The sequence below is a fragment of the Anolis carolinensis genome, chromosome 2, assembly GCF_035594765.1.
Source record: "Anolis carolinensis isolate JA03-04 chromosome 2, rAnoCar3.1.pri, whole genome shotgun sequence".
Lineage (NCBI taxonomy): Eukaryota > Metazoa > Chordata > Lepidosauria > Squamata > Dactyloidae > Anolis > Anolis carolinensis.
The window spans coordinates 173,306,201-173,325,253 of record NC_085842.1 but is presented as its reverse complement, the minus strand read 5'-3'; the positions used below and the strand labels follow the sequence as shown (position 1 = coordinate 173,325,253).

General features: G+C 39.9%; 1 protein-coding gene across 4 annotated transcripts in view; it reads left to right on the top strand.

Annotated features, from left to right (window-relative positions):
- Positions 1-19,053, top strand: part of lrp1 (LDL receptor related protein 1) — a 384,066-nt gene that overhangs the window by 306,516 nt on the left and 58,497 nt on the right. For all 4 annotated transcript variants that reach the window (XM_062971112.1, XM_062971111.1, XM_062971114.1 and 1 more), the window contains 12 exons: positions 659-802; positions 2,318-2,443; positions 3,723-3,854; positions 4,045-4,179; positions 4,293-4,422; positions 5,688-5,814; positions 6,070-6,221; positions 8,203-8,327; positions 8,636-9,007; positions 15,801-15,990; positions 17,091-17,295; positions 18,817-19,009. In XM_062971112.1, coding sequence (XP_062827182.1) covers positions 659-802; positions 2,318-2,443; positions 3,723-3,854; positions 4,045-4,179; positions 4,293-4,422; positions 5,688-5,814; positions 6,070-6,221; positions 8,203-8,327; positions 8,636-9,007; positions 15,801-15,990; positions 17,091-17,295; positions 18,817-19,009 — 2,031 coding nt within the window. The remainder of the gene's footprint in view (positions 1-658; positions 803-2,317; positions 2,444-3,722; positions 3,855-4,044; positions 4,180-4,292; positions 4,423-5,687; positions 5,815-6,069; positions 6,222-8,202; positions 8,328-8,635; positions 9,008-15,800; positions 15,991-17,090; positions 17,296-18,816; positions 19,010-19,053) is intronic.

The following is a 19,053-nucleotide window of genomic DNA, read 5'->3' as shown; positions in this document are numbered from 1 at the left end:
AAACAAGAAAACTGATAGGTTTGGTTTAGGGCACCATAAGTTGGAAAGAACTTGAAGCTAGGCAAGCTAGATCAGAAAAAAACAGTAGTGGAAAGAACAGAGAGAAAGAACGTAAAGATTAATATGTAACTGACTGTAAACAATCAATTAAAAAGAACAAAAGTCCTTTCTCTGGGTCAGATCTATATATGTGGTATGGAAAGAATTACACACTTTGGGCTGAATCGGGTTGCTAACCTAATCAGAGTAGATTCAGGCCTCTTCTACACTGCCCTATATCCCAGGATTTGATATCAGATTATCTCTTTATCCCAGATTATATAGCAGTGGAGACTCATATAATCCAGTTCAAAGCAGATAACCTGGGATCAAATCCTGGGATGTAGGGCAGTGTAGATCCAGCCTCAGTGAGCCAGTGAGGTGGACCTTCCTGGGCCTTTCTGTTAACTTTTCTGTTAATTCAGCCATTGATTCTATGAGTCTGTTGTAGCTGAAGCTAACCAACAGGATTCAGGCTTTTGCTCATAGGAGTGCTGTGATGTCCTGAGAGATCTCTTGGTGCAAGATATATTGCTCTTTCTATTGCTGTTTCTGAGCTGTTTATTCCTAGGTGATTACCTATGTCGTTTCTTCATGTATATTCTTCTGTCTAACCCAGATGATAAGTTGTGGTGGGCTGACCAAGCCTCAGAAAAAATTGGCACCTGCGACAAGAAGGATGGGACAGATGCTGTTGTGCTCCGTAACAGTACCACACTAGTCATGCACATGAAGATCTATGATGAGACCATTCAGCAACATGGTAAGCTCTTGGAGGCCTCGGCTTGTAATGTCCAGTAATACTGTCCTGGGTGCAAGGAAAGGTTACGGAGAAGTGGGAAACTTGACACAAGCCAACAAAATCAAAATTTTGTAATCATCAGAAGTGAGAGCAACACAGTTTAAATCAATTTTATGCTGATTTAATATATATATATATATATATATATATATATATATATATATATATATATATTCATCACGTTAACTTTTTAAAATATAATGAACAGTACATTACAGCGGACTACTGTAAAGTCTGCACATTTCACATCATATTCGTGTAACACGAACCAAGTATTTTTCATCAGATATAATTTTAGGCGATTCTTATAGAGTTTTTTGCACTGAATTCAGATCTGTGGTTATTTTTTCCTCTATCACGTGTAGTTTTTGCACTGAGGTTAATTGAATGATTAATGCATTTGTGCACTGATATTATTTAGATTCTATTGCTAATGCATTAATTATTTGATTAGCCTCATCACAAAAACTACACGTGATAGAGAAAAAATAAACACAGATCTGAATTCAGTGCAAAAAAATCTCTATATAAGAATGACCTAAAATTATATCTGATGAAAAATACGTGTTGGCTTGTGATATTGTTCATTCTCATAGTAGAACTCTGAGACGGGGAAGAACAGAGGCATTAGTGGAGCAGTCCCCGGGATGCAAACATACGACTCATTGTTAAGAGCAGGAGTGAGACAACAGAAAGTGAGAGAAATGTAACCCTAAGAAGAGAAACTCACTTCTGAAAGAGTTATCATGGGGAAAAGGTGTCTCCACTAAAGCTTTATCACCAGTTCTTGTTTCCACAACAACCCAAAATCTTCAATATCCCATTGTCACAGGAACAGAGTGAGGTGAAATCTTCTGAACAGGTGCACAGACAACAAACAAACACCACAAGGGTGTGAACCCTTCCCTATGCGATCCAAAACATACATGCATGTGTATGTTTCACACACAGAAATATAGCTGGAGATATTCTTTAAAATGCACATGTTCTGACTTGAGGATTGTCTGTATTCCTTAAGTCAAAGGTGGGTAGCTTTCTGCAGGTGTAGGATGCTCCTGAACCCACCATAAGTGGCAAACACCTTTGCTACCACTACCACATGGCAACAGATGGGAAAACTGCAGTTTTCCTTTAAAGAAAAGCACATGCATGTTGTTTTAAAGTGAAGCTGCCATTGAAATTCAGCTGTAGTGAGGACATTGGGCTGAAACAACGGGAAGCAGGACATATGTCCATAGGCTGTATGATTTACAGCTGCTAGCAGACTCCTAGGCTTTGGAATTTGCTGGTGTTCCAGCCATGATAATTCTTGATTATACCACATGAGGTTGATTATATCCTTTAGCTGTCTTCCTGGCTCATCCATAATGTCAGCCTACATTTGATTGTGACTTGAAAGAATCATGCACATGACAACAAAACAAAGCTGAACCTGGACACTGTGTGACCCTGTGCTTTATGGCTCCTTTATTGTAGGTAGCAACCCTTGTAGTGTGAACAACGGTGATTGCTCCCAGCTCTGCCTTCCGACTTCAGAGACAACTCGTTCCTGCATGTGTACAGCTGGGTATAGCCTGAAGAGTGGGCAGCAGTCCTGTGAAGGTAAACAATTGTTTATAGGCGTCAATCGTTTTTGTGCCCTGCAGCAGTTTTGCCCTATTTCTGGGGTTTTTTTTCCTGATCTGAATACCTGAATGAAGTGCCACAGCTCAACTGATTGACTACTGAAAGTTCAGAGCAGCAAATTAATGAAGCTACAGATGCTAAAAATGGTTCTATAGCCAGGATTGTAAAGGAAGCAGTTTTTCAGAGGGTTAGGTATTCTGTTGCTTTATATCAGCAACAACGAAACCAGAAGTGCCACACAGAAATAGCCTGAGGTCTGAGCAAGGGGGCACTTCACCCTGAAATGTAGGGAAAGATCTCTATCCCTTACAGCAACATACCCAGCTTTGGACAACGCACACGTTTCATTAGATACCTGTACTTTCATATCAGATATATTTCTTAAGAACTGTTTTATCTTCAGCATATGTTATGCTTATAGGTAAATGGGGAAGAAGCATAGACCTTACACCTTAAAACAGTCAAAGCCTTTGTATGCTAGCAGCATTTGGCATGCTGTTGTATATTTATGGAAATAATCCTTACATGTGCAAAGTGTTTTAAGCATGTTCATGTACTATTTAAATTACAGTAACATTATTAGGTGGTCCAAACTATCAGCACTGCCCTACACTCAGTCAAAACTATAAATGTATTACATTTCAGGTTATTTGGTCAGCCTGGTAACAACTCACCAAAGCTTCATGCAGCTACTATGCTCTCTTGACTTCTTTTAGCAGGACTTGAACCCAGTTATGAAAATTGTGAGCTCACTTATTGACTCATAGCAGTGCCTCTTCTTTCTTCAGTATGAACTTATTCAGACTGAAAGCATTGATCCATCCAGCCCTGTCCTGTCTATTTCAGATTACACCAACCTGTTCTACAGCCCCCCTCATTTCTGGACTTTGAATGTGGGTAATTGGATTTGCAGGCCAACAATATCTTAAGGAAACAGGGCTGCAGAAAGTTGATCAATCCTGTCTAGCAGAGTATTATTTCTGATTTTTTGTTACTGAAAATCCAGATACTAGGAATGGAGATTAAGGTCACCTGGGAAATCTTTAGACTTCCAGATAGTCTAGGTTTCCAGTCCCTGGCAATCGCTTGTATCATTTGGCTAGTGGTGAATGAAGACGACAGTAGTAGTTGACCAAGTGCAAAAAGACGACGTGTCTCTTATTCCCAGTGTAATGCTTGTTCTCTGTCACTAGGGTTTGTCCCTTTCAACGTGGTCTATGCTCACACTCTTTGATTATGTCTTCTCTCCATGCAGGTGTTGGCTCTTTTCTCCTCTACTCAGTGCACGAGGGCATCCGGGGCATCCCATTGGATCCCAATGACAAGTCTGATGCCTTAGTCCCAGTCTCTGGAACTTCATTAGCTGTTGGCATTGATTTCCATGCTGGTAGGTGACAAACACATGGAATTTGCCATAACCCTCTCTTGGGATAGCCCCCTGAGGCAGGATGGGTTGGGGCATTTGAGTGATTCGTATATGTTGCTTGTTGTTGCAGAGACTGCTACCCTCCCCCCTCCCTTAAATTTAAATAACATCATTCTGAGCTTTTACCCCACCCCTTCTCTTCCTCCTTCAGCTAATGATACCATATATTGGGTGGACATGGGCTTGAGCACCATCAGTCGGGCCAAGAGGGACCAGACCTGGAGAGAGGATGTGGTGACCAATGGCATTGGCCGGGTGGAAGGCATTGCTGTCGACTGGATTGCAGGTGCAACAATGAGGAATTATAACCAGTCAGAGGGGAAACTGGAGAGCTACCCAGTGTCCTGCAGAGAAGGGATGTGTGGCTAAATAGTCAATTGTGTTTCTCTTCCCCTTCAGGAAACATCTATTGGACAGATCAGGGCTTTGATGTTATTGAGGTGGCCAGGCTCAATGGCTCCTTCCGTCATGTGGTGATCTCTCAGGGACTGGACAAGCCACGTGCCATCACTGTGCACCCCGAAAAAGGGTAAGTATCAGCTGCGGAGGGCTGTGGAGGGTGGGACTTCAAGACTACAGGAGAAATGACCGTGACATGAACAGACTATCTTTGTGGGCAAAGCCTTGTGGTTTGGAGCTGGTGAAAAATGAGAGTCCAGAGTATTGCACTCAGATATTGCAGGAGTGTTCAGGTCCACTTGATCTGTTCCAGGATCTCAAGGAGGATGTAGTCACTAATGATGTGTCCTGTTATATTTCCTGCTGTAGACAATGGCCTAAATCCAATTGTAACTTTCAGTTAGAGTAAATTCACTGAATCAGTTGCTGAGTGACAAAACAGTGCTTAGATAAATCCTATTGCTAGTGTGGCTTGGGACTAACAATTAGATTTATTCCCACATTCCCAGTCTGTAGTCTTGGGGTTTGATCTTCTAAAATAAGTGTAGGGAATTGGATTGGTCCTCGAAACTGGGCTAATTCCAGACCAATCTGAATGGCCAGATTAAATCAGTGGTGATATCTCTGTAGAAGTCCGTGCCCCAGCCCATACCATCTGGCCTATTTTGCCTTTCTCCATGCATATAGAGAACTGAGCCTTCATTGGTGTCTGCAGGGAGAAATTTATTTGGCTAGTTCTTTAATAGCTGTATTAGACACTGACAAAGCCACATCCTAATATTGCCCACCACTCATTATCCTGATTGGAATGGCAGGTGGAGGACGATAGAGCAGGTAGTATCTAGAGGAGTCACTCCATCTGAGTTACCTAAATGCCTGCTTTGTCTTCTCTGAAAGGCTAAGGGCTGTGATAAATCAAACTGATTCTCATCCTCAAGGTTTGTTTCATTCGCCTTCTTCTTCCTCCACTGATAAAGTTGACCAATCTGGAGTTTTGCGGTCATGATTCATTTCTTGTGTACTCTTTCATCTTTCTACTGTGGAAGAGTTTGGGAGAATGGCCTGGCCTTCTGGCCCATAGTGTTCCATGGGCCATAGGTTCCCCATTCAGCCCATATATATTGCTTAAAACTGTGGTAATCAACTGATGAGCACAGAGAGGCCTTGTAGCACAGTGGTTAAGAGTGCTGGGCCAGAACCAAGGAAGTCAGAGTTTAGATTTTCATGCCGGGATGCTGGCCATTGAGTGACATTGGGACAGAAATGTTTGTCTTCAGCATAAGCTATTAAGACAGGCTTATTCTGGAGATAAATGGAGAAGGAGAATATGATAGTATGCCACTGTTAAACAGATTAGATAGTTTAATTAAAGATGCTCCTTCTTGTTTCCTTTAGGTATCTTTTCTGGACAGAGTGGGGCCAGTACCCTCGTATTGAACGTTCTCGGCTGGATGGGACTGAACGTGTGGTCCTTGTCAATGTTAGCATCAGTTGGCCCAATGGCATCTCGGTTGACTATGAGGTATGTCTCAGAGGCAGGAGATGAGAGAAATAGCAAGGGTTGGGATTAAAGTTTCAAGCCATTTAGGGTGTTAAATGTCCTTACCAGCATTTTGATTTCAGATCAGATGTTCTCTCATTCTTCTGCAGGGTCAATTTAAGTTTGTTCTGTGGATCTTGAGGTATATTGTATAGTTTATACAGGTGGCACATTATTTTACGCTTCTCTTCAGCATCTTATGCTTCCCCCCCCCCCCCCTTTGCTGTCTTGCTTTAGGAGGGGAAGCTTTATTGGTGTGATGCCCGGACAGATAAGATCGAACGCATAGACCTGGAGACTGGTGACAAAAGGGAGGTGGTCCTAAGCAATAACAACATGGACATGTTCTCTGTATCAGTTTTTGAGGATTACATCTACTGGAGTGATAGGTCTGTATCTCACGTCTCTAAGAGCAAAAGCTGCTATAGTAGAAGAATGCTAAGATCGAGCTATGCAGGAGCTGTTTTGATTCTTTGGGTTTTTGTAAGCCCAAGTTATGCTCATCCTGTTTGGGTATTTTGTATCCTTAATTGAGTCCTGTTTCATATATGAACATAAATTCTGTCTTTCCAAAGGGCCACGTGAATAATTCTAAAAAAAGTGTTGCTTCTTATGAACATAGGCATGGTCATGTATCAAATTTTAAATGTTTTCATTGATCAAAAAATGTGAGCTTGGAAAATCTATAACACATCTTCAGTGCACCAGGAGTGAATGTTTTGTTTCCAGGACCTGATATGATATTGCAGATCCCTGATTCTGATACTAAATTTTAAGCTGCTGAATTTTGGGATTTAAATGCTTGATTTAAATCTGTCAACACACTGCTACTGGTTGTTTAAACCAAATATAATTCTTGGTTTACATTACATTCATTAGCATAGATTTTGTTGCTGAATTTCCATGTTGTGACTTTGAAAGTGAATTGTATGATCTAAAAACAGTCTTGGAATCTCATGCAAACTACATGTTGCCTATTCATTTTCTACAATAATAAATTAATAATAAATAGATTATGCGCCTAACTGACCATTGGAGCCATAGCTCCAGGTCATGAAATTTAGACGCCTAAAACTTGACATACATAATAAGAATCCCACATATTACATGTCCACTGTAGGGCTATGCATAATTTCATACGTTTTGTATGTACTAACAGATATTAAGACATACCAGGGGGGGGGGGGGCACCCACGCAAAAACCTAAGAATAGAAACTCATCCAAGACTTTTTCATTTGAATTCTGTAATACTCCAAAGCCTATCTGAGTTTTCATTTTCAGTGAGAAAAGCCAAATAGGCTGCCATTCCTCTTTAATTAATGGTCTCGTGCCATGTTGAGAGGAAAGCAGGAGAGCAGGATAAGCAGAGTGAAAGAGACTGAGAGAGCACAGAAATTTGGGAAATGTAGTTTGGGAAGGTGAGGAGCCCTATGACAGAGAATTCAACAGGCCTTGCCCTAAGCTACACTTTTCAGAACTCCTGAAATTTCTCCACTGGCACAATTAATTACTTAACGAAAAGTAATGAAAAAGTAGTTAACTCACAGACCCCATCCAATTTCGGAAACATTTTAGAAACTATTTTCCCCTCACCCCTAATTTTGAAATGAGTATTCAAACATTTTTCATTGATCTCACAGGCCTAATACCTAGTAATTATTGGGGCTTAAAATTTATTCTTAAATGTGGGTTTTTAAGGCTGAATTACAATTTTTTATCATTTACTGTGACAGATTATTTCAGTTATCACATAACTTTGCGGTTAAGTTAGTTTGAAGTGCTGTGAGAATAGCATGAGGAACTCAGAAGACTGCTCTCTCTGTTGTGAGACAACCTTCATTCACAATAAAGTAGGAGGCAAACAAAGGTTTGTCAGGAGGAGGCTCTACCTGAAATTTGCAGTGTATCACACTAGGAATTATTCTTACCAGTGTGAAGCAGAGAATTTTGCAAACATATAATATATGAGTATAAAATCACATATTTGTTTGAACATGAACAGTTAAGATGCATGTCAATAAAATGTGTTGTTTTCATCTTAGTGTTGTTTCCTGTTTGCACTTCACAGCATCTGAGCGGCAGGATACTAGGGAGATTGTGGGTGGTTTTTGTGGATGGGGAGTTAGTTTAAAATGTAATTTTAATTGTGTTTATTCTATTTTACTTGTAGTTTGAATTTATATCTACATATTTAATTGTTTTTATTTTACATTTGTTTTGTTTTAAATTGTTATTAGATTGGGTGGTTGTTAGTCCTCACAGGAAGAAAGACAGAATTTAAATAAACTTAGAAGAAGTGCTTTGTGGTATATGACACATGCTTTATGGTATATAACACACTTATACAATAAACGGTGCCTCTTTTTTAGGACTCATGCAAATGGATCCATTAAGAGAGGCAACAAGGAAAATGCTTCAGAAATTGTGCCTCTGCGCACAGGAATTGGGGTGCAGTTAAAGGACATCAAGGTTTTCAACAGAGCCAGGCAAAAGGGTAAGTGAAAAGGGGCCAGCTTGCACACATGCATTAGCCATCCACTTCACTTATGGTCATAAAAGCAAGCAATAAATTAAGCTAAAGCTAATAAGTTGTTAGGGGGTACAGTGGTTTTAGCTATGAATAGGTTTTTAATCAGTTTTAAGAATTTCAACTGTTTATTTTTATTTGTATTGTATTGGTTGTATGAGTCTCTTTTTTAGAGAGAAAAAATAGGGTAAAATTAATAATAATAATAATAATAATAATAATAATAATAATAATAATAATAATACAGTAGTCTTCCTCCTGCATCCCTTCTATAGGTACCAATGTTTGTGCTCAGAACAATGGTGGATGTGAGCAGTTATGCCTATACCGAGGAGGAGGCCAACGGACATGTGCGTGTGCACATGGCATGCTCTCCGAAGATAGTGTGAGTTGCCGTGACTATGATGGGTACCTACTCTACTCAGAACGAACCATTCTCAAGAGTATCCACTTGTCAGATGAGAACAATCTGAATGCACCCATTAAGCCTTTTGAAGATAGTGAACATATGAAAAATGTGATTGCCTTGGCTTTTGACTACCGCCATGGCAGCAAGGGCAGCAACCGCATCTTCTACAGTGATATTCACTTTGGCAACATCCAGCAAATCAATGATGATGGGAGCGGACGCAGAACCATAGTTGAGAGTGAGTACCTGGATGTCCCCTCTCTTGACTCTTTGTTCTTAAACTACCTACACTGTGTGAAAGAGAGCCATCTGATTTCATGGGTTCTTTTTATTAAACACTTATTTTCATTACAATTAAAATAAAACCAAAAAGGACTCGTTTTGACATGAACATCCACAAAAAAACCCCACAAAAATAACAACATATATACATAACATTTATCATACTCCCGGTCACCTTTGAAGAGGTCTTGTATTGTCTCCAATTCCCCTTCACTTCCACTTGTTCCTCAGACACAGTGGGCTCTATATGAAGTCTACTTCTTTATATCATTATTTTCTTTCTATTCTGAATCAAACATTCCTTTATTTTTGTCCAATCTGTTTCTTTCATCGGCTTTCCTTGATGTTTCTTTATTAAGTATGTTAATCTATCCATATTTCTTTGATATCCACTATTCTTTCAATGGTAAGTCGTTTTGTCTTCACCTCCTTGCAAAGGCGATCCTTACTGCTATCTCTAGGTAGTTTATTATTATTTCCTCATTCTTTTCTCATTTTTGATTGGTCATGCCTAGTAAGTAAAGTTCCGATTTCATTTGAAACTTTCTGTTCATTATTTTCTGGCACTCTTTGTGTATTTCTTTCCAGTACTGTTTACTTTATTGCATGACCACCGCATGTGATAAAAGGATCCCTCATGTTCTTGACATTTCCAGCATTTTGTCTGTAATTTTTTATTGTAATGTCCTAATTGTTTCAGGGTGATGTATCATCTGTATATTATTTTTAGGCAGTTCTCTTTCAGTGATTTCATGAATTCTTTTGGGTGTAGTTTTCATCCTGATTCTATCCACAGGATAGATCAGCTTGACTACCCAGAGAGATGGTTCATTATGCAGGGGAGAGAATCTCCAAGACTTAAAATTTTTGACAACAGTGGAAGGGGCCATAATTTGGATAAATTACTTGTCTAGATTGCAACTACCAGACTTCTTCACTCAGTAGCTTTGTTTGCTGGGAGTTTCTGGCAGTTCTAGAAGGGGCAGTTTTCCAATTCCCCTGAAATGACTTCATAGTCCTACTGAAGAAACATAAAATTCACTAGGCAAAATACAGGAATATGTTTCAAAGTTTTTGTACCTCTGGCTTGATAAAAATGCCCTAGTGACTTCTGAAGCACACATGCATGTGGATTTTCAGCACCCAAAAACTTTTGTCTAAAGAATGTTTGCGTTTTGTTCCAATAATGAAAAAAGCCCCCCCCCCCCCCCCATGGAAGGAATATTTGATTATATTCAGAAAAGCATTTCGCAAGTGTTAGTAAACCCTGATAAAGATAATCTTTCACCAATAAAAATGTTTGCAGTTCTTCACGGCTTATTCTATGCCACATACAAATATGATGATTTTTCACAGAAAGCTGCACTTTATGGGCAGGAAACATTTTCTGCTTAGAAACTAGTGGAACTGTTATTCTGTTATCCTACAGCAGCGGTTCTTAACCTGTGGGTCCCCAGATGTTTTGGCCTTCAACTCCCAGAAATCATAACAGCTGGTAAACTGGCTGGGATTTCTGGGAGATGTAGGCCAAAAACATCTGGGGACCCACAGGTTGAGAACCACTGTCCTACAGCATCATGCAGGTGATTTCATTAGAAGTTATACATTTCTAATGCACATGTAGACATTTCTAAATAATATGTCTGTGGCAGTTCTGGACTTAGTTGACAGTTTATTCTGTGGTTAGAATATATGCTAAGAAGAAGCAGACACACACTTAAAGCTAAGGTCTGTGAAATACAGGGTCTGTTCTCCCTGCCTATTAATGTCTAGAAACAATGAACCAATGGGAACTTGGTAGATCAACAGTTATGCCAGTTCCATTAAGTTGGTTAAATCTGTTGTACTTAGAACTATCAATTTGATTTAGGCTTAGTTTTTTATCCCATTCATTCAAAGGCACTCTGCCATATGATCCAGATTTTTTTTTCGTGTCAGGAGCAGCCGGAGTTGCTTCTGGAGTGAGAGAATTGGCCATCTGCAAGGATGTTGCCCAGGGGACGCCCGGATGTTTTTGATGTTTTACCATCCTTGTGGGAGGCTTCTCTCATGTCCCCGCATGGAGCTGGAGCTGATAGAGGGAGCTCATCCGTGCTCTCCCCGCACTACATTATCTGCTTTGAGCTGGATTATTTGAGTCTACACTGATATACCATATAGTCCAGTTCAAAGCAGATAATCTGGATTTTATATGGCAATATAGAAGGAGCCTGAGTGGATAACATTTTCAATGATGCAATTGAACAATTTGATTGACATGTGTATTTACTGTATATTTTTTAAACCTGGATGGTTGATTCCAGCCTAAAGTAGGATTTCACTTTCTGTGGCTCATTCCATTCTTAGGTGGACTTGGGGAGTGGGTATGGATCACACTCTTCCATATATTCAAATCTCACTCAGAGTAGAAAATATATCATTAAGGCTATTGCAGTAGGTATGAGATTGGTACTTTCTTGCATGTTCCCAAAATAGTGTCATGAATCAGTGTGTTTCTGTTGCTCTGACCCATTCTCTGTTGTTGGAAGTCGGAGGAAAGGGAGCTAGATTCTGCTGGGCCAGAAAAGAATCCTTCTGCTTGGGTTTGGATGTATGGCAAACAAAGGACAGAACTACACAGGATCAGAGTGTGTAGTGTCTTGTGTCACTGTAGGAATTAAGTTCATTGGAGGTCCAAGGAGATTTCAAACCTTATATGTGGTTGAAGACCTTTTCCTCAGCCCCTGGCAGTTTTCTCCCTGTCATTCACACTTTCTTTTTTCAGTGACACAGCAACTTTGCATGTGTGTCCTTTTTTTCACACTCATCAGTTAGAAAATTGGACATTGTTTGAATCAGCATTCAACATGTCCCTCTAAAGAACTGTATATGAAAGTCACTCCTCAGTCTGTTCTAGTCTTCCTTCTCTCCCTCCCACTTTCCCTCTTTGCCTTTGGAGTTGTGTATGTAAATTAGAATTACAGCAGTGAGTTTAATGAAATTTTAAACTGTTCTGTGCTCGGAGGGCATTGCCTCTTATGTTCCTGTTTGCATTGCTAATGCATGTGGTGGAGCCATACTTCCTATCCCACACGCTCATTTCTGGAGTAGCGGGAAAGGGCCCTTACCCCACATGCCTCATTCACTTTTGAAACGCTGACTTGGGGCATTCTACCAGCAGGACAGAGTGTTTCTTTTGGAGAAAAACAAATTAGTTTCCTTCTGTTTATGAACTTAGGTGAAGAGACAGAGTCATACAAATGCAGGCATGTACTGATGGATAATTGCCAAGTGGCTCCAGTTTATTGCGTTGTGATCTTTTAAGTGGCCAGGCAGTACAATAAATAGTTCCTTTGCATTCTTCTGGGAGTTAAGAGCATTGATAGGATTTTCTATCCCTGATGTAGGTTGGGAATTGGCTGCAGTGGGCTGACCTGAGTAATACTGCTTGAAGAAATCTGGAAATTGTAGCCTTTCAAGTGACTTCTCTAAGTTTTTACTGTTGGGTCAATTGGCATGTCTTGAATTGACTGTGATTCTTTTTGCCATAGCTATGGATGGGAAACAATATGGATAAAACAGAAAATCCATGACAGACTTTCATTCTGTGGCCTTTCCCTGAGTATACTTGATAAAAGGAGATTATTCTTCTACTCCTACATCTTACTCATTATGTTACAATAGTGGTTTGACCCCAAAAACTGGACTCGGCTTCTACATGGGGTCAATTTATGCATGATTGTATATGATACTGTCTTGCTTTGATGCATTGTGGAGAGTTCAATTAAAACTTGTCTACAGAGAGCAGAAGAACCTTTAATTACAAATGTTAAATAGAAGGATTTTCCCCACACACCCAGCAGATAATTTCCTTGTGCTGAAAGCATCCATGACTAAATCGATACAGACAATTAGTAACATTCTGTTCAGCTTGTTTATTAGGTCATTTGTCAGAAATGCAAATATTGGCTGTGTTGTTATAGTCAGACATTTGGTTCCAAGACTGGCCAAACCACAAAACAATGTTATATTGTCCAACTGTGGATAGTTGAAAATGGGCATATAGATATAAACTTCTGCCAAAATGACATCTATAACATTTTTAGATCAGCATGACTCCTTCACTCAGTCTGTAAACCAGGATCATCCATCTCCCCGGACTGGGGGCGGCTTACATAAGAAAAACCATACATTTAAAACACAATATAATAACATAGTTATAAAACAACATAATATGACAATTATTAACATGACAATTATTAAAACCAAGTCATCAATTGCTATGTACAGAGGGTGATTAGTGCAAAACTCTGAGTAAAGTCCATGAGTAAAATAGACACAGGCAGGGAAGGACAAGGTGGGAGTGAGAGAAGGGCCTCCCTGGAAGATCTTAGGGCTGTGCGGGTTCATAGGGAAGGAGGCGATCACGGAGATAAGCAGGTCCCAAACCGTTTAGGGCTTTGTAGGTGATAACCTGCACCTTGAATTGGACCCAGAAACTTATCGGTAGCCAGTGGAGCTGCTTAAACAGAAGGGTTGACCGCTCTCTGTAACTAGCTCCAGTTATTAATCTGGCCGCTGATCTTTGTACCAGCTGTAGTTTCCGAACCGTCTTCAAGGGCAACCCCACATAGAGCGCATTGCAGTAATCCAGTCTGGAGGTAACTAATGTGTGGAGCACCATGACCAAGTCAGACTTCACGAGGTATGGTCGCAGCTAGTGCATGAGCTTGAACTGTGGAATGTTAAAGGAATGTTCCATTTGTCACTTTCAAACCTAAAATAAAGGGGGTATCCCATTGGTCACAGAAGTTGGAGGGACAAGACTGATGGTTGATAAGATGTTCAGCATCCTGAAATACACTTAACTCTGTAATACAGGCTTCCCTTGTTGGTTTGTAGTTTTAAACTCGTACACCTTCTGCACATGAGTGCAGTGATTGTTGACTAATAGTAGAGGAAAACAGCTCTTTAGCTTTTCACATAACTTTTTGTTTCCTTCGCTGGAAACCTTGTTACTGGAAACGACAATTCTGTTACTTTCTCTATGTTCTCACACCTTATGCATAAGAGCCAGAATCACTCACAAAGCAATCATTCTGTTTTGATCCTTGCGCTCACAAGGAAGGTCAGGTCTGAGCCTATAATAAAACTTCCAGTTCATCTTGTTCCTGATTATCAGAAATTCTAGTTTTGCACAGAATAAGCAGCCATTAAACCATTTGTCTAAGTCAGACATGGGCAAACTTTGGCCCGCCAGGTGTTTTGGACTTCTACAATTCCTAACAACCAGTAAGCTGTTAGGAATTGTGGGAGTTGAAGTCCAAATACCTGGAGGGCCAACATTTGCCCATAGGTAGTCTAAGGGCCTATGGGGATACAAGTAGCAATAAGTGGAAAAGAATGGCAGAGAACCTTTCAAATTTGAGGCTGTTGTAAACTAGACAGCACAAATAAGGATCTGGCAAATTAAAGGCAAGTGTCTACATTTGGGGAAATTATGTGATAGGAACCTGAAAGGACAGATGGGACATTGTACTGAAATTGCTTAACCTTATACCCCATTTGTGTCTAGGACATTAGGACTGATTATTACACAAATTCATTGTACATTCATTTGAATACCATGGAATTGCTCCAGAGAACCTAGAAAATGTCTGGAGAAATGTTTTTTCTTCAGAAGTTCTCTCAGAAGTTGGCCAAAGAATCAGGCTGGAGCAGAACACTTTTCTAGGCATTTTCTAGGTCCTCCAGAACAAATCTATAGAATGCTTCAGTTTTAAGCCCAAGACATCAATATTTTTAGGTAAGAAAAAAATAGGATTTCAGATTATACCAAGGATCCTGGAATGGATCTTCTGAATAGAAAATGAGCATATCATAAACAAATGTTTGGCCCAGCTTTCTTCCTCATATACCTTTGAGATTTAGCAAACTATTCACGGATAGGATAACTCCGAAGATCAAAGCCTGAAGTGGCATAGTCCAGGAAAAAGGTCGTATTTTGATCCTGATGATTGTAGAAATTAACCCAGAGAAAAGAGTAGATAGGACATAAAAAAAGGAAAGATAATGGGGTAAAAAAAGAAAAAGACAAAAGTGGACATTTTTTTTAAAAAAAAATTGAAAATGATGTGAGCCAAATATTATTGAAGGTGAAAGTCTCTTCTTATATTATTTTTCCAGAAGGTCTCAGGTAGCCAGGGCCAGAGACAACAAAAACCCAAGTAATTTAAGCTGTGTGCAATTGGCAATTATTATTTTATTTATTATTTACTGTATTTATACCCCGCTCTTCTCGCCCTCGAAGGGGGACTCAGGGCAGCTTACAAACTATGGTAATAATTCAATACCAGATTCAGACAATAACAATATCAGTAAAACATAATATTACAAAACTGTAAAAACATATGCATATCAATTAAAATAGTCCTTCAAATGATGAAAACATATCAAACATATAAAGCGTCTAGCAGCAATTGAGCTGTGTAAACATTGAACCAATGGCTTCACTGTCCTTCCATCATATTAATCCCAAAAAGCTTGCTTAAATAGCTAGGTCTTAAGATTCTTCCTGAAGCTTAAGAGTAAGGGGGCTGTTCTGATGTCATTGGGGAGGGAGTTTCACAGCCAATTGACAATCTGCTTGGCAGATTGGAGTAAGAGGTGGGCATAGTGTTGACATATGATTACTGAAAGTTACAGCGAAGTAGAATGTATGAGAAAATAACTGCTTTGCTGACGTTCGTACTATCTTTTGCTCTCGACAGATGTAGGCTCCGTTGAAGGCCTGGCCTACCACCGAGGCTGGGATGCTTTGTACTGGACAAGCTACACAACGTCCACCATCACCCGACACACTGTGAACCAGACCCGCAAGGGAGCTTTTGACAGAGAGACCGTCATCACCATGTCTGGGGACGACCATCCTCGAGCTTTTGTGCTGGATGAATGCCAGAAGTAGGTTCCAATTTGCCCTGGGCAACTTGACAGCAAAACGTTGTAATCATATTTGTCAGTTAATTGATCTAGATATATTTTTAATGTGTTATACCCTGCGAACACTGAGCCTTCAAGGGCTTTCACAGCAGCTTATAATATTTAAACATTAATAATACACTTACAACAATATTTAATCATTTAATAACCTACATCCACATCCACTAACCCTACATCCTACATCCACTAGCAAGTCAAAACACCAGAATATTCATTGAGACAGCCAACTTTGTGCAATTCTGAAAAGGAAGGACTTAATCATAGAATCATAGAGTTGGAAGAGACCTCATGGGCCATCCAGTCCAACCCCCTGCCAAAAAGCAGGAAAATCACATTTGATTAATTTCTCCCAGGAGAATTTATTTGGGAAGTCAACTCTGAAGAAAGAGTTTGAGGACAAGGACTCTCAAATTTGTACACATTTCCATGGACTCTTAAGAAAAAACTTGTCAGAGGATCATAATATGTGTGACAAAACCTGATATCTGCAATGGTAAATTATGGTTTAGTGATTTATTAATAAGATTTGGCAATTTTTCCTCTTGGATAGCTTTCTCTAGCATAGCTGTGGGGAGACAGAATGTTGTCATTTCTATTTTAGACTAACCACAATCTAGTGTTATAAATAAGTCCTAATAAGCTGTGGTTAGTAGTTACATTCAGTAGATTCTGAATATGCTTTGAAGTCACTCTGATTAAATCTCAGTACAATAAATCAGTCTGGAGTTTAGGTATCATGATAGCCAGATTCCTGTTCTCCTGGCAAGATACAGCTCGTGTGCCAATTAGAGCTTGTAGCTCTGTTCCTCTCTGTCTGTTAATTTAACCATTGCAACTTTTAAAACTTGAGTGAGGATTTCTGGAACCTTAGGCAGACTGGGAATCCTGTAGCACAAAGGACAGAAGGACACATGGACATGCATCTCCTCATTGCTATGGATAGAGTTTTTGGTAAAACTTCTGAGTCATGATGGACAAAAGTGGTTGAAAGAGGCAAGGAGATCTGGAGCCCTAAGCATATGCACTTTCCCCCAATAAATCCTTTCTCTTTTCATCTTCAGCTTGATGTTTTGGACCAACTGGAATGAACAGCACCCTAGCATTATGCGAGCTACGCTATCAGGCTTCAATATGATCACCATCATCGACAAAGACATTCGCACTCCCAACGGTCTGGCTATTGACCACAAGGCAGAGAAAATCTACTTCTCTGATGCTACACTAGACAAAATTGAGCGGTGTGAATATGATGGCACCAAACGACATGTACGTCCCACCATCCTATCATTAGGGCACAACTGAGCAGAAGGAGCGGCTCCAAATCCATGGCTTTCAAACTTAAATTCCCAGATGATTTCAAGTACACTTCTCAAAATTCACAGCCAGTTTTCAGGGATGCTGGATGTTTTGGTCAAACTTCTTGAGACCAAAGTTTGATGCTATAAATCCCTCAGGGTTGGTCAGGCCTTGTTGTTTGATTATGATGGTGGGGAGGCCATTACTGAAGATGTGGGAAATGTCAGGAGAACAGAGCATATTCTGACATACACTACTTCCAAATCTGCACCCAGTAATTTTGATTAGAGACAGGCAATATTTTTTTTCTTCAAATGGTTGAATATAGTTTAAAAGAAGGCAAATGTTCACTGGGAGTTAGAAGTGTGTTGATTTTCTAGATTGTGTATTCTGAGTTTGTCATTAAAGAGTTGCATCTGTTTGCAGGTTGAATTTAGCAAATGATTATGGTCTTAGTGGTTAATTTTAATTTATATTTGTTGAAATTACACCATATGTTCCTGCTAATGGAATATGCAAAGTAGAATAATTCAGTTCACTTTGTACTGTCAAAATCTGCAGTTGAAAGTTCAGTGGATCCTACTATACAAATTTGAGGGAAAAGCTTATAGGCGTAGAGAAGGAACATTGCAAGGAGGAAGAGAAGAAAGTTTAATATATTTTGCCGCATATACATTTGCATAAATATATGCTTACATATACCTGTGAAAGTGAGGAATAATGGGCAAAACTGATTCGTCTTACAACAGGCTCAAATGAGGAAGAACAGAAACAGTTCTGTGTTCCTGGACAGAAATGTCATGGCTGGAGCATTCTTTTGACTGACAAAAACTATCCACCCAAAAGTATGGCAAGGCTGCAGAACTTATGGACTTCCTGATGTTGCTGGACTACACCCCTTGGCATTGATAGGAGTTGAAATCTAACATCACTTGGAGGGGCATGGGTTCCCAGCCCCACAATATAGAGTAGCTTCTCACCCTTTCAGGCCCCTTCTACATTGCCATATAAAATCCAGAATATCTGCTTTGAAGTGGATTATATGACAGTGTAAATTCAAATAATCCAGTTCAAAGCAGATAATATGGATGATCTGATTTAATAACCTGGATTATATGGCAGTGTAGAATAATAATAAGAATAATTAGGAAGCAAGGTAAAACAGACTCAACAGTCATTGCCGAGGCAAGGGGACCATAACACAGCAATTATGCCAATCTGTTTACCCCTATTATTTATATGGTTGTGAATTTAATGTTTAATAGGTTAGTCAGCATGACATTGAAAGGGCCACATGAAACCATCTTTAGAATTTCACCTCCAAACTTGGAAATGCTACTTTTGAGACTAAAGCTTCCAGGATCCTGTTATGATACTGTAATCCAAAAATAGTATTTTTGAGCTCCGATTTTGTGATGGTGTATTTGGTCAACAGTTGTAAGCATGGCCTGGTCTCTTCTCCTTGTTAACATTGTGACGAATTCCCAACAGATGGTCCTGCAGGCAGAGCCAGTGCATCCCTTTGGCTTAGCTGTCTATGGAGACTACATCTTCTGGACAGATTGGGTGCGTCGTGCTGTGCAGCGCGCCAACAAGTATGTCGGCTCCGGCATGAAGCATTTGCGCATCGACATCCCCCAGCAACCTATGGGCATTATTGCAGTGGCCAATGACACCAACAGCTGTAAGGAGAACTTTTGTGTGTGTGTGTGTGTGTGTGTGTGTGTG